At 54.6% G+C, this 26,041-nt stretch overlaps 1 protein-coding gene across 1 annotated transcript in view; it reads left to right on the forward strand.

The window, feature by feature from the left end:
• Nucleotides 1-26,041, forward strand: part of Zcchc24 (zinc finger CCHC-type containing 24) — a 54,510-nt gene that overhangs the window by 7,188 nt on the left and 21,281 nt on the right. The window contains exon 2 of the mRNA XM_005085233.4: nucleotides 4,778-4,978. Within this exon, the coding sequence (XP_005085290.1) occupies nucleotides 4,778-4,978 (201 nt within the window). The remainder of the gene's footprint in view (nucleotides 1-4,777; nucleotides 4,979-26,041) is intronic.

A 26,041-nucleotide genomic window follows, 5' to 3' on the forward strand; every position in this document is an offset into this window, starting at 1 on the left:
CTTATTATTATGAATGCTTGGCTTTAGCTTGGGCTTCTCCCACCAGCTCTTTTAACGTAATTTAACCTGTTTCTATTCATCTGCATTTTGCCTCGGGGCTTTTTAACTTTCTGTCATTCTGTGTGTCCTGCTTTCCTGCCTCCTCCATGCTTGTCTGACTATCTGACCCCTGGCGTCTTCCTCTCTCCCTCTGTCGCTCTCAAGCCTAGATTCCTCCTCCTCCTAATTACTCTCTCTGCCCAGAAGTCCTGCCTGTACCTCCTGCCTAGCTATTGGCCATTTAGCTTTTTATTAGACCAACCAGGTGCCTTAGGCAAGCACCACAAACAAACAAAATGCAGTGCATCTTTACGTGGTTAAAACTAATATTCCGCAACGGGTGAGGACTGAGTGGCTTTGGGTGCAGAGGCGAGGGGTTGGTGGCTTTGGGGCATGAGAAGATAGTTGTCTGGCTGATAAAAGGAGCCCCATAGAACTAAGGGTTAGAATCAGGCTCCTTCCTCTGGGCCTGCCTTGGGTGAGAGTGGGACCCAGAGCGCCTATGTTTGCCTGATCTCCCTGGGGTAGCCTGTCTATGTCCCAGCCATGAATACTGCCGTCACCATTGGCCTTGCCAGTGGCTGTGTCTTTCCTGGCAGGGGCTGTGTCTCGCTTCCACCAGCTGTCCTGCCTCTCCTGCCTCTCTGTCTCTCATCCCATCTCTATGGTTCACCATTCCATACTCTCTGGGCCACTCTCAGAACTCTCTGCCTGCCTATGCGGTGCCTGCCAGTTCCTCCCTTTGCCATAGCCCTGCAGGAGAGTCCAGCTGGGCAGGCTTCTCTGGGGAGAGGGGGACACCGTCTTGGGACTGCCTCTGCCCTCGAGAGTTTACAACAGAGACTACGTTCTCCGGGATCCAGCCCTCTTACAGAGTTCAAAGAATCAGCGACCGCATCTTGCTTAGCACCAAGGGGGCTGTACATCACACCTGACAGCATCCTCTGGCTACCTTTTTTATAGGTGGGGACTGGCCTTGGAGGCTGCGTGGGGGTGGAATCGAATTGGCCAGCACATTTTGCCTGTGTTGTCTCGGGCAAGTTACTAAGTCTCTTTGAGTCTCAGTTCCCAGCTCTACAGAAAAAAAGAAATCAGTGGTCAGATGAATAGTGTCTTAGTTGTCAAGGGGAACTAAGAAAAAGAAGAGATTCTGTAGATTATGTCAGAGCCACTCGTGGTCAGGACAAACTAGTGTCTTCTCACCTACTTTTCCCTATTAGCCCATCAAGAACCTTGGAGAAGGTTCCGGCAATGACCATGAGTCTGAGGCCGTGACTCCCCACATACAGTGGAAGGATCCCATGCACCCTGCCAGCTTCTGCAGCTGCTGACCCAAGATGAGGATGTAGTCCAGTGGCTTGCCTCTATCACATAAGTGGGCCTGCCCTCCTTGGATGAATGCATGCATCTGTGCTCTGCTTGCGGGTCCTGTGGTGTGCACGCTGGGCCCTGGGTGCTTTTCAGAACCCGAGTGTCAGAATGCAGCAATGGAGCACCTGTAGAGACAGTCAAGTTTGCCCTCCCTCCCTTCTGTTCCGAGAGGACAGGCCCAACTCTATGCTCTGCCCAGTCCCTGCAGGCCAGAAAAACAGCCAGGCCTTGTCTTTCACCCCTGTGGCCAGAGCTCAAATAGGGCTTTGCAGAGAAGACTGCTTTCTGCATGTCAAGCCCACCCTGACCGGGCAAAGTTGGACTCCTGGCTCTTGGTTCTAACTGGGTCTGAGTCCCTGCAGCTCTCAGAACCTCGATTTCCCTACTAATAACACGGGTATGTGGTTGAACCAACTGACTGCTCTCTGCATTCTTAGTCCTGGGTTGGGCTTTGGGGAAGAGAATGCAGCAGTTGTATAGACCGGCTGGGGGACAGTGGAGGCCAGCATTCTGGGAGGGGGGATTCTAGCCTTTCCCTGTCCGTGGAGTTGCTAGGAGAGGCACACCTGTGACCCCTGGTGGCGTCTGGGACTGTAGAGCTGCCAGGGAGGGAAGGGGGTGGCTTGCTCAGAGGTCTTTGGCTGTTTGGGGATGCCCGAGGGGCTGTTGTGAGCCCTAGGAGTGTGGCCACAAGCCTGGGAAAGGACTAACTAGGGTATAATTAGTGTGTTTTTGGCATCCGCCAAACTTCCCCTTCCTCTTAAAACAGTCTTGGAGGCTGTGGACTTGTTTAAATTCTATCCAGCAAAAATGAAAGAAAGGAAAGGGGGAAAAGAAGAGGGTTGTTATTTTGTGAAATTGCATTTCCCAGCCGTGAGTGTGAGTCACAGGGTTTGGAGCTTCAAATTTCTTGTTTGGATGAACTTTTCTCCAAGCGGCTGGGGCTATGTTGCCCCAACTCAAGCCACTTTGGGATGATAGAGCCAGCAGCCTCCTGGCATGGGGCAGGTTTCCCAGTCAAGATATAGAGTGACCCAGAAGTTGGTTCTTTGAGGCCAGTGAAGTGGCTGCCGCCGCCCAGGTTTTCCAGGGGGGCTGGGCAAAGCAGATTCGGGTCAGGAATTACTGTCCAGTGGATTCAGAGTTTCGGCTTGAGGAGGTGGGGGAGTCAGGGGGGTGAATGGTGGTGGTGGTAGTGGTAGTTGTATTTTAGTGAAGATATGCTTAGGGCCATGGAACTGTATACTTTTAAAAAAATGTTAAACTGGTAACTCATTATGGATATCTGATCACACACCAAAATATGCCCTTGGTCCCAAGCCACCACTGTGGTGACTCTGAGGTGGGGCCCAGAAAACTGTTTTTGTTACTAGTTTCCAGGTCATTCAATACAAGTTTGGAATACTCATTTCGTGTGTGAAGTAGGGGGCGGGCAGTGACTCACACGGGTGAGATGGGAACCAGCTATCTCCGTCGGTGCACGGCTCCCAGGGTTTGGCCTGTCACCGTGGCCACCTTGTCTGATGTCTACCAGAGCTGTCTCCCTGCACATCATAAAGTGGTCCCGTGAGGCCCATCGCCTCCAGAATCCAGGCTGCTGGCATTCAGGGAGCCCCACTCAATTCTGGTCTTGCCTGAGAGCTAAAGAGTTGGCCCAGACCACATGCTGGCTGGTGCTGGCATGCTCCGTCCTGGGTTGCTGGGTGTGCCAGGTGGCTAAGTAGTGGAGAGAGGGTCGTCAGGATCCATGTGGTTCCCTCTCTGCAGAAAAAGCTGTGTGATAGCCTTGGGCAGCTCCAGGTGTGGCGTCTTTGTGCTCTTCCATGGCCAGACTCCTGTCAACATAATGTAAGGAAGAGCAGAGACCCAGAGACAGAAAGGACCCGTTCAGGGTCACCCGGCAGGTATTCCAGATACTGTCTTACCTGGGAGATGGGGGCCGAGTGACCGGCTTCTGAAGATGGAAGCATGAGATCAGGTTAGGAGCTACTCTTGCTGGGTTAGGCAGGGTGTGCCGCGTGCCTTAGACTGCTATCAATTCTGCCCCTGCCCTATGCCACTGCCTGCCCCCTCCCTCTTTGTAAAGGAGTCTAAGTTCTTGGTTTCAGAGACCTCATTTCTCTATCCATCTAAGGACTCCTAAAATCAGGGCCTCACCCATATCAGCCCAAGGCCGGCACTCATCTCTGCCACTTGGGGGCATCTGTCAAGGGCTCAGAGGACTGCAACCATTGTGTCCAGGTTCACTAGCGACTTTCTCGGGGAGGCTGCTGCTTTCTAGCCTTGGCCCTCCACAAGGAAAGGGGAGCCCTTGGTCGTTCCTCGCCAGCCCCACAACAAGGCCCCACCTTCACTAAATTCCAGTGCGCCATGCCATCCGGAGCCCTTGATGTCTATAAATAGAGGCTGTATACACCGGGAGGGCCTGAGCCGTGAGTGCTTGGGAGCTCAGAGAGGTGTCTGGTTCCTGTCATGCGGAGGTGGGACAGGTAGCCACTTCCCTCACCGGGCTCTCAGGGAGGTGGCTCAGGCTGGCCAAGCACCTCTGTGCATTGGCCTCCAGTTCTCCACACTGCAAGCTCCCGGGTCTCTTCCGCACTATGTGGGAAACAGAGTAGAGGAGATGTGTCCGAAGCCCTTCCGTGCCCGACAAGTGACTTCCCATGATGCCATCTGTAGTGTAGTCACTTATTTCTGTGCCAAAATGCCTGTCGAGAGCAGCTTAAGGAAGGAAGGATGGGCTTCAGCACACAGCACACATCACCACACGGTACTGTCCGCCATGACAGGCAAGCCGTGCCATCAGGGGCCTGGGGCCGATGGTCACATTGCTGCGAACCTGACTCTCCTGCCTTTTTATTGAGTCCAGGACCCCGGCCCATGGAATGGCGCCTCCCGCATTTAGGGTGGGTCTTCCCAAATTGCCTAACCCAACCTGGGAAACTCCCTCACCAGAGTGCTGAGAGATTTATCTCCTAAGCGATCCTAGATCCTGTCAAGTTGATGCTATTAACCACCCCCCATCCCCCCATCCTTCCACCACCACCCCCCACCTGGTGCAGTGTGTCAAAAACTGATAGTAACAACAGTCACAGCTGTTAACATCATCACCATGTACCCAGGGGCCCTAGGGCCCAGACATGTGACAAAGCACTTTAGACTCATGACCTCACTTTACCCTATGGAAGCCTTAGGAGGTCATTCCCATGTCATCCCCCGAGGTATAGTCAGGGCCCCTGAGGCCAAACCCACCACCATTAGAGTTAGGGTTTGAACTCAGGCTTGGAGGCTAGCTGAAGGTTCTGTGTGGGTGGTGAGTGAAAGCCTCCTTCACCGCAGCCCTGAATGGCCTCCTCTGTTCCCACAGGCGCTGAGCAGCAGTGTGTACAGGAACGCTTCACCCTATGGCTCCCTCAACAACATCGCCGATGGCCTCAGCTCCCTCACCGAGCATTTCTCGGACCTGACACTCACCTCTGAGGCCCGCAAGCCCAGCAAGAGGCCTCCGCCGAACTACCTATGCCACCTGTGTTTCAACAAAGGACACTACATTAAGGATTGCCCCCAGGTAATCAGCTGGGCTCTCGGAGCTTCCTGCCTGCCTGGGTCTGTGGGCAGGCGGGCACCATGGTTTCCCCTGACCCTCTGTTTTCCCTGATGCTGTTAAGTGAGATAAGGCTGTCTGTGGTCGAGGGACACAGACCCCACTTGGGGTTCATTTGCTTGCTCAGCAATCTGCATGGGGGATTCTGGACCCAAACCAGGACCCCACGTGAGGTTCTGGTCCTTGGGGTCCGTGCAAGTGTTCCTGCAGGGTGGGTCCCATTTTAGTGGGGCAGGAGGCAGCCAACAACCTCTTCATAACTCTCCAGAGGCCCCATCTGCTCACACTCACCAGGAAGGAATGTGGGCTGCTGGCCAGGAATCCAGATGTGCACCCCCCCCTCAGATCCACCACAGCCTACTCTGCCTAGAGTAAGGAAGGATCAGGGTCCCGGCCTGTTTGTGCCCCGGGAAAGGCCTGGGAAAGGCATTGGGTGTAAAGAGACTTGCAGGACGGGGAGATGGTGTTGGGGGCAGCCCCACTCTGTCCCGTGTGCTTTGCTGTGATGAGACAAGGCTCCTGAGGCTGATTCCACTCTGTGGACGACAGACTCCCCAATGGAGACGGGGTCCCGGGAGCAAAGACAGCAGCCATCTTTTTCAGTGCGGTTTGATCTTCTTCGGTGAACCCTTACCCTCTACTATTTTTTTTTTCAATTTTCTGTTTTATAATGTGGTGCTGGGTTTATTTTATATATGTAATGGAAATGGAATCCAATCAACTCTGAGAAGCCACGGAGCATCACCCTCCAGATGCTGGAAGCCAGAGTGGAGCTGGGTGGGGGAGCCAGGATGGGCTTGCCACTCATGCATCCCAGGCACTTCTCAGGAAAGGCCGTGCCAGGCTTCGGGCCCCGGTGTTCCAAGCGTAGCCCCGACACAGCTGTTAGCGGCTCCAGGTAACTTGGTAGAAAAGCAGAACGCCAGGCCCCCCACCCTAGACCCACTTGCCTCCCCCACCGGGACCCTGCCTGGTGGGGTTTCACCACTGATAGTGTCCCCCCACACTCCATACCCCATCCTTCCATGGGAGGCCCTTGGGATCGCGTGACTTCACTGGGGACTGAGCGTCAGACACTCCTCCCCCAGGGCTCCAGGTAGAACAGTTGATAAGGATTTAGAGTCTGCCCATGGGCTGCTTTCTGGCAACTCCGTCCCATCTGAGGTCTCCCGAGTGGAAGTCACTCAGGACACCTCAAGAACCAACCACTGTGGGCAGCTTGGGAATGGGCGAGCAAGACCTACTCACGTTGAGGAGAAGAAGACAGACCCTGTGCCAAGTGTACCCTGACAGCCTGCCGTGCAATGCTGGTGACTGCCTGTCTGTCAGGCTAGTACGAGGCTCTTTGCCGAGAGGCCGGGTGGAGTACTATGAGCGAGGAAGGAACTCATGCAGAAGTTGAGATGGTCAGGGGAGGAGCCAGGATTTTAACCCAGGCAGGTGAGAGTCTTCTGAATACTGGGATAGAGGGGTCCTTGGTTTCCAGCACAGCGCTGACACTGGCTTTGCTTCATACAGATCATTCTCTCTTAGCTCTGTGGCAGGTGAGGGAGGAGGGGCCAACTGGCTGTGGGACAGGTGAGAGTCCCTGAGAACTGTAGAGCTAGGAAGACGAGAAATTGCTACTTGGTGTCTCCATGAGTACCCGGGGCCACCCCTGCCTGAGACCCTTGCTCTGTGAAGCCTAGACCAGCTGCACAGCTGGCTGAGAGTGTCCTATTCTGGTCAGTTCCCAAACTGATTGTATTTGGGACTCCTGGAGGCTCAGGGATCTCCCTGCCGGCTTTGGTGGTGGAGGCAGAGTTGGACTAAGGTGAAGGAGAACCCTAACTAGCACGTGGGTGCAGTGACACGGGCAGGGGACATAACTGGCAGGGCCAGGCACAGTGGGAATGCTTGGTACGGGCTGTCAGGCAGTACTCTCTTCGCTCAACACTACCCTGAAGAGAGCAGCCCTTGGCTGGGTTCTAGATGGTGGGGATATGGACGGGCTATCCACCCTCCGCTGACCATGAGCAGCTGCTGGGCCACATTCCTCCCCTTCCCCTCGCCCTCTGACTCCTGAACCAGCTGAGATTCTTAATGCTATCAGGTGTTTAGCACAGGTCTCCCTGAAGAGAGGAAAGGGGCGAACGAACTTTTACAAACCAGTGATTTCGAATGAAATGTTATATACAGCAGGCCCTGATATGTGATGTGTGAGTTGTGGTGACCCACCCCTGTACTGGGGAGTCTGAGGCCGGAAGGTCACCGTGGCTCACCAGTGTGGTATCATGGGCCACAATTTCTTTTTAAGACTGAGTGGTATCCCACTGAACTTAACTTCTCAGTCTTCGGCGGACAGCTGGCTGCTTCTACCCGCTGCCGTGGATAGTGCTGCCGGGGGTGTGGTATCCCTGAAAATCCTTGATTTCGGTTCTCTACCCTGAACTTAATTGCTTCCTTCTGTGAATTTGCTTAGTTTATCTTTATCCTCGCTTCTTGGTGTGGGGGGCAAAGGTTGGTTTCCTGTCTGTGTTCCTTTTCATCGTTACCGTATTGTTTTTTGTTGTTGTTATGAGCTAGTCTCTCTCTGTAGTCCACGTTGGCCTCAGACTTGTGATCATCGTTTCTCAGCCACCCTTGTGCTGGGTACATATGAGCCACCACACTTGGCCACGTCCTCATTTTTGGTTTTGCTCTTGTTTGGTTTGGAGACAGGGTCTTATATAGGCCAGGCTGGCCCCAGAATTGCTAGGTAGCACCAGCTGGCCTTGAACTCTCGACCCCTCGGCCCTTCTTCTTCTACTTCCCTAACGTTGGACTTGTGCTACTACATCTGCTCTCACATCGTGTGTGTGTGTGTGTGTGTGTGTGTGTGTGTGTGATGTGTGAGGTCCTAGGTGAGGCCAGAAGCTGGCATCTGGAGTCTTTCTCGGTCACTTCTCCAGCACTTTTTAAGCCAGCTGGAATTAACCAGCTGAGCTTGACTGGCTGGCCAACAGGTTCCAGGGACCCCTCCTGTCTCTGCCTCCCTGTGCAGAGAATGTAGGCATGCACGGCCACACCAGGCTTTTACGTGGGTTCTAAGGGTCCAAACTCTCAGGTCTTCATTATTTATTATGTATATAACATTCTGCCCCCCCCCATGGATGCCTGCACGCAAGAAGAGGGCGCCAGGTCTCATCACAGATGGCTGTGAGCCACCATGTGGTTGCTGGGAATTGAACTCAGGACCTCTGGAAGAGCAATCAGTGCTCTCTTAACCTCTGAGCCATCTCTCCAGCCCCTCAGGTCTTCATGCTTGCGCGGGCAAGCACCTGGACCACTGGGCTGCCCCCCCCCCCAGGACCGCACACCTCCCTTCGTGATTGTAAATGTTTATAGCTACGACTTACTCTGGGAGCCACATCCCATCCCATGTTTCAGTGTGGCATGTCTTTTATATGTCACCTAGTCACCTAGTGTGTGTGTGTGTGTGTGTGTGTGTGTGTGTGTGCATGTATTTTCTTCTTTTTTTTTTTTTTGGAGTTTTCCTTTTGGACCCACGATGACTTAGCGGTGCGTTGTTAGTGGCCACATACTTGTGAGTTTTCCAAATAGCTTTTGATGATTTCAGAATTTATTCCACTGTGGTCAGAGGACACGCTTTGTATTGCTGCATCCCTTCCAGATGCGTTGTGGCTGTTGTGGAGCTCAGCATGTGGCTGGCCTGGAGACTGTCCTGTGAGGAGGGTGGGTGGGGGTGCTGTGGGGATGTCTGCTAGGCATGCTGGCTTGCAGTGCTGTTTATGTCTCCTGTTGCTTTGTTGATGCTCTGCCCGGCTCTCTACCCATTAAGCGCAGATACCAGTGTCTCCGAGCCATCGTGACTGAATCACTCCTTTGTCTCCCGTTGTCTGTTTTCTCCTTGTGTTTCGGTGCTCTCTTATTAGGTTTGCCCTGTCTTTCTCATGGTTACAGCTTTCTTGATGAATTGATCCTTTTACCATGATAAGATACTGGGTTATTTTTTTTACCCCCCCTCTAGTAACGTTCATTTTTGTTTTAAAGTCTGTGTTAGGGCTAGAGATGTAGCTCTCAGTGACAGAGCACTTGTCAGACACATGCAAGGTCTTGGGCTCAATTCCTAGGTTTCGAAACCAAAACCCAAACCCATTAAGTCGTTTTTTTTTTTTTTTTCTGACGGTGGTATACCTGGCTTTCTAGTGATTGCTTTTTAATCTATTCAGGTATTTGAATCTGAAGTGAGTCTCCTGAAGATAGCAATGATTCATGGGATCTTGAGTCTTCTGCCCACTCTGAAAAATTCCTGCATTTTGATTGGGTTCTTTAATCCATTCACTTTTTTAGTGTTATTGGGGTAGTTTGATTTATTCCTACCATGAGTTTTTATTTTAAAAATTAACTTGTCTTTTTACTCGTCTATCTCATTCTTATCTCTGTCCTTTGTGTTTATCTTCTAATGCAATGTTTTAATTTCTCTAGTGATTTTAATGTTGTTTTGTAGTGACCTACTCGTTGGGTGTGGATTCCGTCATCCGTTTTAGTTCACCAACACCGTGCACGAAGGCCCCACTCCTGCGCAGCTCTGTGAGCTGTGAGCTTTGATCTCCAGTTGTTCAGGTGTGCTGGGTCTGTTTCTGTGTCCATCCTTCACAGAGTCTGTTGGCCGTTTGATTGCATTGTTAAAGCTGTCGTTAGATTTTGAGAATTTTGGGCCTTTGTTTTCTTCAGATTTTTTTTTCTCCTGTTCTTTTATCTTTTGTTCTGTAGAAGAATCCCTAATGTGTGTTTAAATTCCTCCATAGTTTAACTGGGGTCGACTATACCTTGCCAGGTCCCAAAGTTGCCCATGAGCCCAGGCATTTCACAGAGTCATCAAGGAGTATGCAGCTAACACCTTCACTGACAGCGGGGCCCGGTCTGATAGCACGTGACTTGATTCTCTTCCAACCTAAGAAAAGGGTAGAGGAGCTGGGGGTGTGGCTCGGTTGGTAGAATGCTGGCCTAAGATGCCCCAAGATCTGGGTTCAGCCCCCGTCTCGTGGTTCACATCTGTAATCTAAGCACTCAGGAGGGGGAGGCAGGAGGATCAGAAGTTCCGTGCCACCCTCTGCTACACATCAAGTTCAAGGTCAGCTTGGGATATAGGAAACCTCATTTTAAAGAAGAGGACGCATAGCATGGCAGTGATGGTGGCGGTGGCACATGGCTTTAAATCCCAGCACTTGGGAGGCAGAGGCAGGCGGCTCTCTGTGAGTTTGCGGCCAGCCTGGTCTACAAATGTGATTTCAAGACAGCCAGAGATATTACATAGAGAAACCCTGTCTTGGAAAAGCAAGCAGGCAAACAAACAAACAAACAAACAAAAAAACCAAATAAAAGAAGAGGGCACAGCGAAAAGAACAGGATAGCCATCTCCAAGGCTCTGTTCACATGACTCTGGGGCACTGAGTCCTACCAGAAGCCTGGAGTACCCAAAGTACCTATAGAAGGTGATGGAGATGAACTACTCAGGAGGCATCACATCACTCCTTGTGGGTGAGGCTGTGCCAGGACCCGTCTCTACTAGATTTCAGCAAGTGTCCAGGAAAACTGAGGGTGGTGTGGGAAAAACAGCAAACAGCCTTGTAGTCCCTGGCTTCGGGTGTGTGCAGCGATGTGACAGTTTTGAACCCTGAAGGTAAATAGTCAAGTCACCGTCCAACAGCCCCGAAGCCTCTCGCCTTCTTAGCAGGCACGGATAATGCTCCTCAGTTTCTGCTTCACAAATCCGAGGCCCGGGGAAGGTCAGTGGCTTGCCCCTGGCCCCACAGCTGGTAACTGTGTGAACTGGAACTCAGGTCCTTGAGTCTAGGGCCTGGGCCTCTTGTTTATGTCCTATGTCCACTGCTTTTAAGATCAGAGGTTTTTGGTTTTTGTTTGTTTGTTTTGTTTTGTTTTTTTGAGACAGGGTTTCTCTGTGTAGCCCTGACTGTCCTGGGACTCACTTTGTAAAAAAGAGGCTGGCCTGGAACTCAAGAGATCCACCTGCCTCTGCCTCCTGAGTCCTGGGATTAAAGCTATGTGCCACCACACCTGGCAATATCAGAGGCCTTTAAAAAATAAAAGAGAGGCTGCTGGAAATGGAGGACAAAAAGCCATGCCTGCCCATTCTGACCAAGTTGGTGTGCTCCATGATTCATCACCACGGGTCCGGCCCCCGGGGTCTGCTGCCTAGTAAAGCGGAGGGGTCAAGGTAGCATTGGATCACCGACTCTGGTGGCAGTACACACCTGTTGTCGGCAGGGGAGGCCTAGGAAGTGCTTGCTGGCTGCCCGCAGGGTCACCTGGGTGCCTGGTGTTGGCATCTGCAGCCTAATGGGGCAGGACCCTGAGGATCTGAGCCTCCGGTCCTTCGAGCTTGGCCTGCGTGTTTGAGACGGGGGCTATGAATGCAACCTTCCTAAGTGTCTCTTGGGTGTGGGCATGCTTCTGGGATAAGCACAGCCAGGGTGGTGTGGCTGAAGTTTGTCCCACTCTGCCTGCGACCCCGTGGGAGGTTTCGGAGGGGAGGAGCTAGACCAGGGAGGGAAGGCATCCCAGGCCTTCCTGGGCACTGCATGCCCTTGCTCTCCGCTGGCACTCCCAGAGGAGAGGCAGGAGGTGTGGCCAGAGCAGGTGGCGAGGGCCTGCATGCCAGGCTGTAACCCTGGGCTTAGTGTTGAGGGCAGGGAAGCCATCTGGGTTTAGGTAACGGGGCTCATGTTAACAGTGTGAAAGATCATTCTGGGGGGCTGGGTGGGGGGAGGCCTGGCTGCTACAGAGGACAGACAGTCTGTGAGTATGGGTAGAAGGTGAGGAGACCAGAAGGAAAGGCAAAGGGGGGGGCTGAGGTGGAAGGTGAGGCAGCCTGGAACACCACAGGGAATGAAAGAGGAAAGGCCCATCCGGGACTCAGAGGCTCAGTACGTTGCAGCAAAGTGGGAATGAGAGCCCAAATCAGGAAACTTGATACTTGAAAAAGAGCCAAGAGATCCCTCCTGGCTGCCTCTCCACAGCACAGGCAGCACAGCAAGGCCCGTGGTCTTTTTAGGGGTCCACGGAAATGGCTCTTCTCTTACGTGTTTTTTTTTTTTTTTTTTTTGGTTTTTTGAGACAGGGTTTCTCTGTGGCTTTTTGGAGGCTGTCCTGGAAGTAGCTCTTGTAGACCAGGCTGGTCTCGAACTCACAGAGATCTGCCTGTCTCTGCATCCCGAGTGCTGGGATTAAATGTGTGCGCCACCAACGCCCGGCTCTTACGTGTTTTAAAGACCATGAATGAGAGAAAATATAATATAAGCAATAAGCGTGCAATTAGAATCTAGCCTGGGTGTCTGCACTAGCACAGTTAGAAAATATAATTTTTTAGTAGCTTACAAGGGAAGGGGCCACACAAAAGAACAAGTAACCTGTGGGCATGAAAATCATCAGGTAAGCCCCAAGAGGGACTAGTGGCCGCTCGCCATTGGACGGCCGTGCCGGTGACAGGAAAGCACACACGGGTCTGTATGCCACCAGTAAGGGTTCTGATGCCAGCAAGGGTTTCCATCAGGAAACAGGAAGGAGCTTGCACTTGTGAACTGAAAGGGCCAAGTTCAAGTCATTGTTCTGCGTGTCGCTCTCTACGCTGGACGCACTGCCTTGTCTGTCTGGGCTGCTTCTCCACGTCTGCCGTTTGGCCTTGTACTTCTGTTGACTTATGGGCTGTGTTAGGAGTCGGGACAGTACACTCAGGGCCCACTGCCTGTCTCTAAGACGCCCCCCCCCCTTCCCAGCCATGCCAAGCCTGGTAGTCACCCTGCAAACCCTAACCTGGAAGCAGAAATTCCCCAAGCCCTGAACCTCCCCTAAGGCTCCCCTCTTTCTAGCCTTGCCAAGCCTGGTAGTCAAGCCCCCTACTCTTCCCAGCCATGCCAAGCCTGGTAGTCACCCTGCAAACCCTAACCTGGAAGCAGAAATTCCCCAAGCCCTGAACCTCCCCTGTTCTCAAAGACCATGATGAGCAGTGGTCTGTGTCTTGAGGGAGGTTGGAGGTGGGGGGAGGGTGGTAGTCACCTGTGCCTCCATGTCCGGCTAAGGTCTGGAGCCCAGGGGAGCGTGGTCCTGAGTCAGCACGCCTGGCTGCTAATGTGATCCAGATGTCAGACGAGCAAAACCATCACCCCCGCCCAGCTGGCAGCTCGGGTTTCTTGGAGATTGCAAAAGGAAAAGAAAAATAGAGCAGAGAGAGGCTCAGATCCCAGCAGAGCTGAAACCTTAGGATGTAAATAGTTTCAGGGTCTTGCTAGGAGAGGGGTGTTGTCCCTTCTGCCTACCCTGCCTCCCCTGCCCTTGGCCCCCAGCCTTGCCCCTCGCCACAGGCTGGAGAAAGCCTGTCCCTGAGGACTGGGGTGTTCAAAGTCAATAGGCAGGACTGCCCAGCCGCGTCTCTGACACGGGCCTGGGTTGCCAGCCCCTCACTCCAGTCCTGATCTCGCAGCAGGTTTTGGGTATTCCCTGAGGTCAGAGTGGGTGGAGCTGCCCAGGGGACAGACCGAGGGGGACCGTGGATCTGTGGGGTTTCCCCCTGCAGAACTCAGGCCAAGGGACTAGAAGTTTCTTAGCGCCTCCGAGCTGAGTGACATGGAGAGCTGGAAGAGGTTAGCCTGCTCATTGTTGTGTTGCCTCTTCTTGTGAGCTCTTTGCCTAGGAGGGAACAGATGGGGAGCGTTCTCAGGCTGAAAGGTTTAAAGCCGCTGGCCAGCCCAGAGCTGCTGTGGCTTGGCCTCCGTTTGAGTGTGCCTCTCAAGGAGTCATGTGTAGAGGGAGTGTGGCTCCCACCGTGTTGATGGACTAAGCAAGAGGTGGTGGGCCTTCAAGAGGCGGGGCCCGGCAGGAGGCGGTTAAGTCATTGGAAGGAAAGGATGTAACTCTCCCAGGACCTTTGATTATGTCTTGGGACAGGGTTATTATGAAAGAGCAGACTTCTCCCTGAGTCGGGTGACCACCTGGTCTTTCTAGGAGCTTCGAAGGACTTGATGTTTGGACTGTAGGTTAAGCAAACATTCATTTTCTTCATGAAGTGTGAGCTCCAAGTATTTTATCATAGTAAACAAAAACCTGGAAAGTGAGCTGGTGGGGAAACTGAGGGCTCTCCTGCAGAACCTGAGCTAGGCTGACATTGTAGACAGATCTGCAGAAGCAGGAGAGGAGGAAGAGGGGAGAGAAAGGGAGGAGGGAGGCTAACGGCATCATTCTGTGATTCCCCTGAGGAACCCTGAGCCGGGGGCAGGTGGGAATGACTCCGCTGGAACCCAGGATGGCTGCCTGAGGGGATCTAGGCTGCGATGTTCTAGCTCCTGGCACAGTACCTGGGATGCCCTGAGTGCTCAGAAATGACACTGCTGGGCGCCTGTGACTGCTGCTTGGCCTGGGGTCTCATGGGCCCCGGTATTGGAAAGTTGCCCCTGTCCAGTGCTCTGGTTGTGTCCCAGCCTCCCTCCCTCTCTCCCGAGAACCCATGCTGCCTCATATCACCCCTGTGTGGCCTCTTACCAGCTGTGAGCTCCGGGAAAGTAAGCCAGGTCTTGTTTCCCCCTATTTCTAGTAAGGATACTGAAAGGTCCGGCCTCAGAGCATGCCGGGAGGCCGCTGTTTACCCGAAGCACCTCCTGTACTCTCCAGGCACTTGCGCTAAGTCTCTTAGTAGCTATCCTTATTTTTAGGTTGTAGTTCAGCTCTTTCAAACTGGTTGGGGGTGTCCCAAAGTCTGGAGTGTGCCTCGGAGACGTGGGGGTCCCCAGAGGGCCCTGGGCTTCCTCTCCCACCCTCTGCCCACAGGAGGGGCTACTTCTGGGATGGGCTGTAGGGGGCCGGGTGGCAAGGCTGTGTTTCCTCAGGGGTTTGGGAAGAGCAGGGGGACAGTTCCAGGTACTCGGGACCATGCAGGCGATACTCCTGGATGAGGCTCTGGGGATCTGGTCTACCCAGTGTGGTACTGCAGGAAGAGGGCTGGTGGGAGCGTGGCTGTCAGCTCCCGCTGACTCCAACGGAGAGATGGATTTGCCAGGCCTCACCCTGCTGAGCACAGACAAAAGGGGGCAGCTGTGGAGGTGGCATGAGCGTGAAGGAAGAGGGGTGTGGTGCCGGATGCGCGACAGGAAGGAGGTGTGGAGCTGGTTTCAGGTCCTCAGCCGGTGGTTCTCTTTTTTTAAGCGTCATAGACCGTAAGGAGGAGTCCCCACGATCAGTGCTTCATCTCCTAGATCCCGCGGGACAGGGATGAGGAAAGGCAGAGGCTGGAAGGAGGATGGACTCACCTCCAGCCTTGGGCAACTAGCAAGGCCTGGGAAGCAGAGCATTGAAACAGCACAACCACCTGTGTCGGCCAGATGACACAAGCTGACTTCCTAAAGGGGTTTATTAACAGAGTCCGGAGCTTCCACTGAATGGTGCAGCTCAGGCTCAGGCTGGCTGCGTGGCTGCTGCTGGTGGCAGGGGAGCACACGAGTGATTCAGTACAGAGCAGGGGAGAGAGGCAAAGGCAGGCTTCCACTTTTATAGGCACTCTCTGGGGGGACCACCAAGGAGTCGCATGAAAACCACAGGGATGCCACAGGTATATCCCAATGACGTATAGACCTCTTCCTGGCTTGCACCACCTCCTACTTACTGCCTCAGTCTCTGGGACTGAACTCGCAACACAGGACCACTGGGGGGACGTTCAAACCATACCCAAACCACAGCAGCACCCTTGGACTGGGTCTCCTCCAGTCAGCCTCCCTTGATTCCTCCCGCTGAGCCCGCTAAACGCTAGAAGGAGCGCGAGGGGGTCTCTGGGGCCCAGCCCTTGGCCCCTGTGTCTCACATGTCTTGTGTTTCTCTTGGGACTGTTCAAGGAAGGGCTGGATTTGAAGGCCCATGATTCTGGCTAGGCCGTCCTTCAAGTGGCAGAGCTTCCCTGAACTGGACTCAGACTTCAGCCCCGTGCGTGCCAGCCTTGTAGCCTTGGCGAGGAATGGGTTCTCTCACCTTGCGGGGTGCAGTGTCCGGGCCACGCTGCCTCCCTGGCTTGGCCTCCTCTAGCACTTGGCGGGCAGCTGCTCTCATGAGCTTTGCTGTTGCTCTTGAGTTCTTGGCCCCAGAGCCTCACCCATCACTGGAAACTGAGGCTGGGGCTAGAGCAAGACTCCTGGGATGTAGCAGACACTGGGCCCTCCCCTCGTCTTCTCCCTACCCCCACCGTCTATTGACCCTATATTCTTGGGCACGCACGTGCACGTGCACACACATTCACACACATATTCCCATACTCACACACATGCACACTCGTATGCTCACACACATGCACACTCACACGCTCACGTACATGTGCTCACTCACACACATACACACCACGTTCACACTCATACATGTGCACACTCACACACACACAAGGTTACACACATGTGTACACTCACACACACAGTTACATGCTCACACATATGCACACTCATACGCATACACACATGTTCACACACAAGTGCACACTCACACACATAGTCACATGCTCACACACACGTGCTCACTCACACACGCATGTGTGCACACATGCTCACACATCTATGCACTCACATGCTCACACACATGTGCTCACTCACACATACACACATGTTCACACACAAGCTCATACACAAGTGCACACTCACACACATAGTCACATGCTCACACACACAATCTCTCACACATGTGCACATTATCATAGTCACATGCTCACACATATGCACACTCATCTGCACACTCACACACATATACACATGCTCACACATATGCACACTCACACACTTGGTGTTTCCCGAGCTCCTAAGGCCTACCTTATGCCGCAATCCCATCTTGCGCTGCCTTAACTTAGCTGCTTCCCTTCTGTTCCCGTCAGAGCCCAACTTGAACTCACCTCCCTGGGGACTCCTCCCCAGCCATCCCAGGCCTGTGGGAACCTGGCCTTATGGCTGGGCTGATTCCTGATTCCTTCGTGGCTCCCTGCTCAAGCCCCTGAGGGCCAGAACAGCAGCCAGAAGGTCCTCTAGGATCAGCTGGAGAGCCAGGAGATCTCAGGCCCTGCTGAGTTGAAGGCAGGAAGGGAAATTGTATGCTAGGCAGGGCTGCTCTTTGCCCTGTGTCTGGTTCTGACCAGCTACAAGGGAGTTTAGAGGCACGATAGCCAACTGGGTGACCTTGGATAAGTCTCATGCCCTTGCTGTACCTCAGTTTTCCCTTTCTGTACAGTGGGTCCATGAATACACATCCCATCCCCCATAGCTCCTGTGAGGATCTTCTGAGTTGACAGCTACACACAAAAGGGAACCCAGACAAGCAAAATAAGAAGTGGTCACTTCTGGACATCAGGAGGCTAGCCTGGAGTGTGGTACTTGAAGCAGCTGCTCCTGCTTTAGCAGAGGCTTAGAAATGCAAGCTCAGGTTGAGGGTGTGGCTCAGTGGTAGAGCTCCTCAGAGACGCACGTTCCATCTCCCGCAGCAGCAGAGCCCGTGCGGTCACAAGCCTTCTGGGTCACTCCTGGCCACACTGGAGTTCAGGAGCTACTGTCCCACGGTACAGTGACCCCCTACTTTCCCTGTTCTGGAGTCAGGATAATGAGCCTTTCCTTCTAGAGCCCGATGGGAGTCTTGCCTAGGAGTTCCCATCTGGTTACAGGAAACTCCCGTGCTAGTCTGCGTTGGATCCAGAGGGTGTCACACTGGGGTAGGGGGGTGGGCACAGGCGCTGAAGGCACTGGTGGGACTACACCGATTCGCTTGGGAGTCAGCAAGGCCACCAGATCTGGGGCAGGGCAGGGTGCGGGGAGCGCCCTCAGCTAGGCGCAGGAAGATGGGGCTTCCTCCGAGCAAAGCAAAGACATTTGTACCCAGTCGGTTTCCATTGACACCAGACAGGGCAAAGGGCCAGAAGCAGAGCTGAGGTGTTTGGGTTAGACTGAGGACATGGCTTCCTAATCAGGAACACACCAGTGAGGACACAGAGGGGTTCCATCCCCTGAAATGGTGGGCTTGCCATGTGAGGTCCTGCACACGCCGGCGAGGGGCAGCTGAGGTCTCTCTCTGTCCAGCCTTTCACTCTGAGACTGTTCCAGGTGTGCTTGTCTTTTATCATTATGACACAACATTGCCGGGTACAAGGGCCACACTGAAGGCCATGCACGGGATTGAGTTATTAAGACACACACACACACACACACACACACACACACACACACACACACACACACACTGCTTGAGTTGATCCGCATTCAGAGCTATCCCGGGGTGTATGCACCTTACAGGTTGCAGGGTTGCAGGTTGGACAAACGTGGAGCTCCCTGGACAAGACGGGTCGTATCATTTATCCGAGGCTACAGCCAGGCCCAGGCTGTCACAGCAGAAGTCCCGACTTTTAACGGCCATCCTCAAAGCTTCTCTTTATTACAGGTTTCCCAGGAGTGAGGATCAGCCTTAATGACCTGGGTGACCCTCCTGGAAGTCATTTGGTAGTGACGGTACATGGGTGAGGCCAAAGGCTTCTTGGAAGCCTAGAAGACCTGTGTGTCTCACTCTGTTCTGGCCTGCTTGGTACCTAGGGATTCTAGAAGCCCCCTGAGGCAGAGGTTCCTCTCGGGAGGGCAACAGAACCTCTGGAGCTAGAGGAGTGCCAGAAGGGGGGTACAACCAGAGGCTGGGGGCTTGACCTTGGTGTAGAGGCTGGGGGACACTGCGGCGTATCCTCAGGCCAGGTGCTGGTAGTCTCTGTTTCCCTTCAACAGGAAAGAGTCTGAACCCAATCAAAGACGACGCTCATTTGGGATTTCCCCCTTAGGAGTGCCTGGGATGTTTTATCTTGTTTGTTTTGGGGGGTGCTTGCAAGTGCTGACTGGGGAGGTCTAGAGCAGGCCTAGACACACAGCCTTGTCTAGATGTTCAGAAGATTGTGATGGGCAACGGGGCAGAAGTACAGTGCCCAGTGTGAGCTTGCCCAGTGTGAGCTGGAATGGTCCCCAGATGAGAGGATCCACAGGGGAGCAAGCTACCCGTCCTTCTGAGGTCCCCCAGGGCTCCTACTCCCTCATGTCTGTGCTCCAGCCTAGAATCCTGGTCCAAGTAGCCATAGAGTTTGTGCCTTGGAAACAGGCTTCCTTCTAGATGGCTCTGGCTCTCGGGGCGGTGGATCATGTGATTGCAGGTCTAATGCTCTTTGATCTGTCCCGTACCTGAGTCCCAGTCTCCTAAACCTCATATCGGTTGTCTGGGTTCCCATGGGCTCCCCTTGTGGAGAAGAAGTCTCCTGCCTGAGTGTAGTTGTCCAATACCATCCCAAACTCCAGAGTCTGAGATATGATTGCTGATGTGGCCTTAAGACTGTGTCAGAGTCTAAACTCAGCGAGTCTGCATTGATCTGCCGGTCCGTCTGGGCCAGTGGCTACTGGAGCCCAGGGTCTGGCCTTTGTCTTCTTGTGACAAGGTGGTGGTTGTATCAGCGTGGACACAGGCCACTCCATCCTGCCTTGGTGGACGGTGAAAATGGGCAGAGCACAGACCCTATAGAACCCCTGTACTCTGGCTCCACCCCCCCAACACTACAGAGGAGGAAGATGGAGCAGATGTGAGGGCCCCTTCCACCACGCAGCAAGGACGGTGGCATAAGTATGTGACAGTGCCTCTTGATTACGTTTTATATCAGGGCAGAGCTGTCAGTGCCCGGAGTGACACACTGGGCTTCAACACGAGAGGCCGTAACATACAAGACCTCTCGCTCTGCCCCGACCAGACACACCTGACTCCAGGTGGAGAGCAGAGAGAGACCCAGGAGGAGATGAATTGCTTAGTAAGAACGGCACCCTGTCTCCCCGCTGTTATTGCGTGGTCCTTCCCAGCTAGCCCTGCCTAGGTCTGGTTGTCTCACACAGAACCATCCTGTTTCTGTAAGACTCAGATGACCTGTGGTCTCTAAGGTAGCAGAGACTATCCCTGCCTCCCAGGGTTACACACTTACTGTAGCCCCGTGACTGCACCAAGCCCAGGAGGGCTCTCTCAGCCCCATGGGACCCTAACCCTAGGCCATTTTCAGGCCAACTACACCACACATGCATAAGGACTGGTGTCCCTCCCCGCCCACCCCTCACCCCTACTCTCTGCTATGGTAGAAAATGAAGCCTGGATCCATGACATAGGAGGTGGGCTGCAAAGAGTCATGCCTCAGGTGTGACCTTGAAAATGTCCCTGGACCTCTCTGGTTTCTTCCCTGCTGAGGTACAGTGGAATGTGACTCACAGAATGACCATGGAGATTCAGCAAGATCCTGTAAGGACAAACCTGGAACATTGGGAAGGGGCAGAGGCTGCCCACATGCCTGCCAACGTATCAGTCTTGGCACAAAGCCTGCCTTGGTGAGAGCTTGTGTTTGCAGAAGGAGACTGACGGGGTGGTTACATGTATAGTCACTTTAGGAGTGAAATTATGCTTTTCAGGAGAAAAAAATGCTATCAAAGTACAGGAGGAAGAGTCTAAGGATGTATGAAGTACTAGGCACATTGGTCATGGTGAGGATGATGGCGATGGTGATGGCGGTGGTGGTGATGGTGAGGTTATAGTGGTGGTGACGGTGTTGGCCACCGGTGGTATTGATGGCAGTGGTGGTGATGCCAGTTATGGTAGTGATGATAATAGTGACAATAATGACTGCAATGATGGGTAATGGTGATGTTGATGGCAGTTATGATGATGGCAGTGGTGACCATGACTGTGATGATGCTACTGTAAACTGAATTCCAGCCATATGCCAAGCGCTTGTTCTCAACGAGTCCAACCGCTGTCCTCCCCACTTGGATGATGGCCACCCAAGACTCGGAGAGGCTCGGAAGTTCCCAAGTACTCTTGCTGCTGCCCAGTGTCATTGCCGTTCAAACCCAGGTCCCTGGGGGGCTGTGCACGAAGAGATCTGTTTTCATTTTGCCATCATCGGATGAAAAGGTTGCAAGCCGTCAGAAGGTTGCAAGCCGCTTCTTTGTGGGGGCCGCAAAGAGAACAGCTCATGGCAGGGAAACGGGAGACATTTTATTTTATTTTTTATTTTTTCCCTCCCAAGAGAGATGGGAGAACTGTGGTTCCTTTCCTCCTTCCACACAATTCTCCTTAACTTTCCCATGGGGCTCTCCTTGCCCCATTTTTAGGAATCCAGAACTGCTTGTGAATGTGGACCCATGCCCCAGCCCACCTTGGCTGGGGAAATGTGCATACACTCACAGATTTCCTGAGGCCCGTGGCGCATGGGGAGTGGCCCCAAGCTCCTCACTCACTCATGCCAGGCCTGTGCTGTGTGCCCGCTGCCTAGCCCAGGGGGCTGGAGGTGGGGTGGAAGCTTCATCAACTGACCCGCCTCACAGCCCTGCGGTTGGCTGCCATCTGACTTAACAGGGAGGGATCCAGGTCGTTGTGAGGTGTGAGGGACAAGCTCTCTCGTGCTTAACTCCCCCTGTGCTCCGTGCTGCCCAGCCTGGCCCGCACAAAGATTCAGGGCCCTATCAGAATAGAGCTGAAGCACCTGCCTGCCCAACCACCCGCCTGCCTGCCCGCCTCGATCCGCTCCCCAAGATCCCCAGGTGGCACACCACTTCCTGGGATTCTTGCTTTTTGGACCACTGGGAACACAGCCAAAATGGGACAGTGAGGACCAGCCGTGACACATGCGGGCAGGTTGCAGGAACTGGGGACGCGGAGACCTGCCTGGGCACTTGCCCAAGGTCTTCGCATTAGCCTGAGACCTAGGAAAGTGTAAGCACTTCCGGAAGCCTTCCTGGGGTGTGTGGCAGCAGGTCCCTGGAGGCAGGGGCCTCTGAGGCTGCTGCAGAGTCCCAGAACAGCAAGCCTCTAGGAAATGCAAGGGAAGCCAGCAGTCCCCCTCTCTCTCACCGTCTCCCAAGCACTGAGTGCCTGAGTGCCATCTTGCTTCTCAGGGTTTGGAGCTGCAGGAGGAGCCAGGCCTCTCTGGCCACAGCGCCTCGGCTGTGTGGAGGGGCCAGTGGGAGGCAATGATGCTTGTGGGTATCTGTACCCTGTGTCCGCTAGGTGCCTGGAGGCTGGGATACTGAGCTTTCTGTCCTTCTGGCTCTGGTCTCACTTGTCCTCATCCCCCTTGGCTGGGAGGGGACATGGGGGGGCGGGGCACTGCCGGGGGCGGGGCTCAGCCTCTTTCTCATTCATCCCTCCTTCCTGGCCCTGGGAATCACTCTGGGGCCTGGCAGGCCGCTTGGAACCTTGAGGCCTGCCTTAGGGTGCCCCTCATGTTCTTCTAGCTCACCTACGGCGGGGGGCGGGGGCGGGGGGTGGGGGGGAGAGTCTGCATCTGTGTAATTATAGAATAGCACCAGAGTGCCCAACCCTGTCCTTAGACCAGCTTCAGGGTAGACCCATCAGTCCCGTCACGCCGTGGCCGTCTCATGTGCTGCTCTTCCTCCACAGCTGGCCTGATCTCTTCCATCCACCTCTGCTGGAGAAAGACGCAGCCGTGGCCAGGCTCTACCGCCATCACTGGCACACGGGAGCTTGACCGCAAATGCCATCCACCTGCCACAAGTGGCAGAGAGATTTCAAAAGGCCATAGGGACCTGTCCGTGCCAATCTTTTGTTTTATTTTGTTTTCCGAGACAGGGTCTCTCTGTGAAGCAGTTCCGGCTGTCCTGGAACTCACTCTGTAGACCGGGCTGGCCTCGAACTCACAGAGACCCACCTGCCTTTGTCTCCCAAGTGCTGGGATTAAAGGTGTGCATCCCCACCGCCCGGCTATGCCCATGCCAATCTTAAACCCACTGTAGCTACCCCATGGCCCCTGGACTAAAATCCAGGCGTTTCGATGGAGCCCTGGGGCCTCCGAGGCCTGGCCTTTGTCCCTGCAAGGCCTTCACCCTCATGTTTCCTGACACCCAGCTCCGCTCCAACTGCACCGAACGCTTTTCACTGCGACTCCCTCCGGGTCCCTCCGACACTCCCTGACCCTTCATCACCACCCCAACACACAGGCTCCTGCTCTTCCCCCGGCGTGTCCCTAGACGGGCAAGTCGGAGCTCGAGTGGGGCTCCTCGTCCCTGTTCATTCACTGTGTACTTGTTAAGCTCCTACTGTGTGCCTTGCATGGGCCACGGAGAACAGGGAGGACAAGGAAAGAGCAGTCAGCATTCCTGTGGGGCGGCGGCAAGGAAACGGGACACGGTGATGCAAGTCATGTTCAAACAGCAGGGCTGTCAGGGACTGTCTCTGTGAGGCTGTGGCCACTCTGAGAGACAGATGAATCAGGCGGGGGTGGGGGGAGGGAATGTTTGGTGACCTAGAGCAAGAGCATTCTTGGCAGAGGGAAGAGAGAAAGCAAAGGCCCTAGGGACACCCAGGCAAGGAGGTTCTTTCTTAGCCTGATGGCTCCAGCTCCAGCGGGAGCTCAGGCTGCCTGAAAGGAGCTGAGGCCCACAGATTAAGAATGCCCCCCAGCACCACTGTCCCTCCTCGAGCTCCCTCCACCTCAAGCTGGGCCGCTCTACTCCAGGGAACACAGATGGGTGCTTGTCTGAGAGCCCCCTCCACCCCCCCCCCCCGCCACCCCCAACATGTGCAGTGGGGACAGGAAGTGTCGGATCTCGCCTCCCAGCTGCCTGGTGGGATGCCACCAAGCCAGGATGGCCCGCTTGGGAAGGGACAGAGGCCCTATTGAGCCGGCTCTCTGGGCCAGCAGGGACAATAGCCACACTGAGAACTAGGAACAAGTCGGCCAGCATGCTTGCCCAGGAAGTCGCCAGGCCACTGCCGCCCCCTTTCTGTGCCACCCCCCCACCCCCCACCCCACTCCCCCCAGCCCTCTGGGCTATGGCTTCTCAGTTTAGGGACGGTAGATGCCAGTGGCCACTTTGCCCTGGCGCCCGCTGCCTGCTTTGTGACAGACCCATGCTGTCCCCAAAGAGGGAGAAGTACAGGATCCTGGGCATACTGTGCCTACAGATAGGCCGCAGGTGCAAGGACTAGAGAGGGGGGGCATCGGGGAGGGGGCGTGCACCCTGAGAGCTGTGTGTGTGGGGGGGATGGCTTCCAGGAGGAAGAATCGCGGTTCTAAAGCGTGTCCGTAGCCAGGGTCAAGCTCTGCAGGCGCACTACCTGTGAGGCATCACCAGAGATAGCTGGCATGAGTGACAGGCCAGGGGGAGGAGGAGGAGGGGGAGGAGGAGGAGGAGGAGGAGGAGGAGGAGGAGGAGGAGGAGGAGGAGGAGAGAAGCCATGGTCTGTTGCTCACACCCGAGTGCCGTCTACAGGTGGGACATTTATTCCAGAAGGATCTTCGCTGTCCGGCTTCCCGCCACACCTTGCCTTCCATGTTCAGAGGCAGCTGTAAATCCTAGGTATAAATCCCTGGTAGGGAGCACTTGGGGTAGAGCATCCAGGGGCAGCCTTGACCTTGCTCACCTCCAGCCCCACCCCCACCCCCCACACTTGCTGAGAGAGATGGGGGAACCCAGCTCTGGACCACAGAGCATGGCGGCGGTGAGTGTGCTGGGGGTCACAGAGGAGGTTAGGGACATCTATGTGATCGGGGTCAAGCCGTGACGTGATCAGATTCGGGGGAGGGTTCTGGATGGTCCCGAAATACCTTGCAGTGTGGCTTCCCTGTGGGGCTCCATTCTAGCTCCCTAGTCCTTCCCAGCAGCTGGAATTATTTGAATAGGATATTTGCTACGTGTCCTTGTCCACCGGTTGTAAGTTCATGGGGTTGGGGGGTGGTCGTGTCCTATTCCAGGGCTTCATGTAGGGTGCTGCCCCGCACATTCTGGTTGAGAGTATGAATGTGGTGTCGTGGACACACACACACACACACACACACACACACACACACACACACACACAGTCATTGCGTGACTGCAGCCTAGCACTTTCTGGGCGCTCGTTTGGCCACCACTGACCTACAGAGGACGAGCTGGGGACAGTTTGGTAGCCAGACACATGCCACTACCTAGGAGGCAGCCAGGCCAGCTTTGACAGACCCTGCGGAGAAACTGAGGTCCCGGGAAGCTAAGTAAGTCACAAGCCAGAGATTGTGGCAGGCAGGACAAGGAGTTGAGCTGGGGTCGCCTCTGGAGCACCCTCTCTTGGCCGTCAGCCTCCGTGTCTGTAGCTCAGGCTGACTGTTCCCAACAGCTGAGCCCATCAGGAGCCACGTACGGGCAGCGCCAAGGCAAACACTGGTGGGGAGCTTGGGGGCAGGAGGTGTGGCTGCCCCCCCCCCGTTCCTCTGCTTTCTGGACGGACCGCCGCAGAGTCTCGCAGTCAGGTCTGCACTGCAATCATTGTTCCTGTGATCGCTTCCAGATGCTGTGGACTCACAGGTTTGGGCCTTGGCCAGAGAGCCAGCCCTCCCTCCCCCACTCACCACCCCTGCCAGTCTGGTACTACAGAGCTGGGCCAGCCAGCCAGCCAGCCCCAGGCTGTCACCTTCAAGCCTGCAACCTGCCCAGCTCTTGGGCCGAGGAGCCCAGGCTCCATTCCTGGCTCTCACTCTTAACTTCCTATATGGCTCTGCCTTCTCCGAGCCTTATTTCCTGGCCGATAGAATGGGCACCTGGGGCAGCAGAAGGACGGAGTCTGATTGATGCCGTTACTTCTCACTGTGCTCCGGACCCTCCCCCAAAGTGGGACCACAGACCAGCAGCAGCCCCCAGGGATGAATTGGAGAGGAAGATTCAGGGACTTCAGGGGTGGGGGAAAGCCCATCTTCCAGACCCTGAGGTAGAGCCAGAAAGACAAGAGCTGACTTCAAAGCTGTGTGGAAGAAAAGAGGCTTGGCTTAGGTCAGGAGAAGTGTATGCGTGCCGTACCTCAGCGTATGGCAGGGTGTGTCCATGCTGGTTCAGTGTGACAGCCAGCACCTAGCCCTGGGGAGATGCTCAGCTCCAAAGGCCTTCTGGGACGGGCTCTGCGTGAGAGCAGGCCCATGCCCGCATGCCTGCTGCTCGACAGAACGGCAAAGGAGCCGTGTGCGGGAACGTG

Source organism: Mesocricetus auratus, unplaced genomic scaffold (assembly GCF_017639785.1).
Source record: "Mesocricetus auratus isolate SY011 unplaced genomic scaffold, BCM_Maur_2.0 Super-Scaffold_100006, whole genome shotgun sequence".
NCBI classification, from domain to species: Eukaryota; Metazoa; Chordata; class Mammalia; order Rodentia; family Cricetidae; genus Mesocricetus; species Mesocricetus auratus.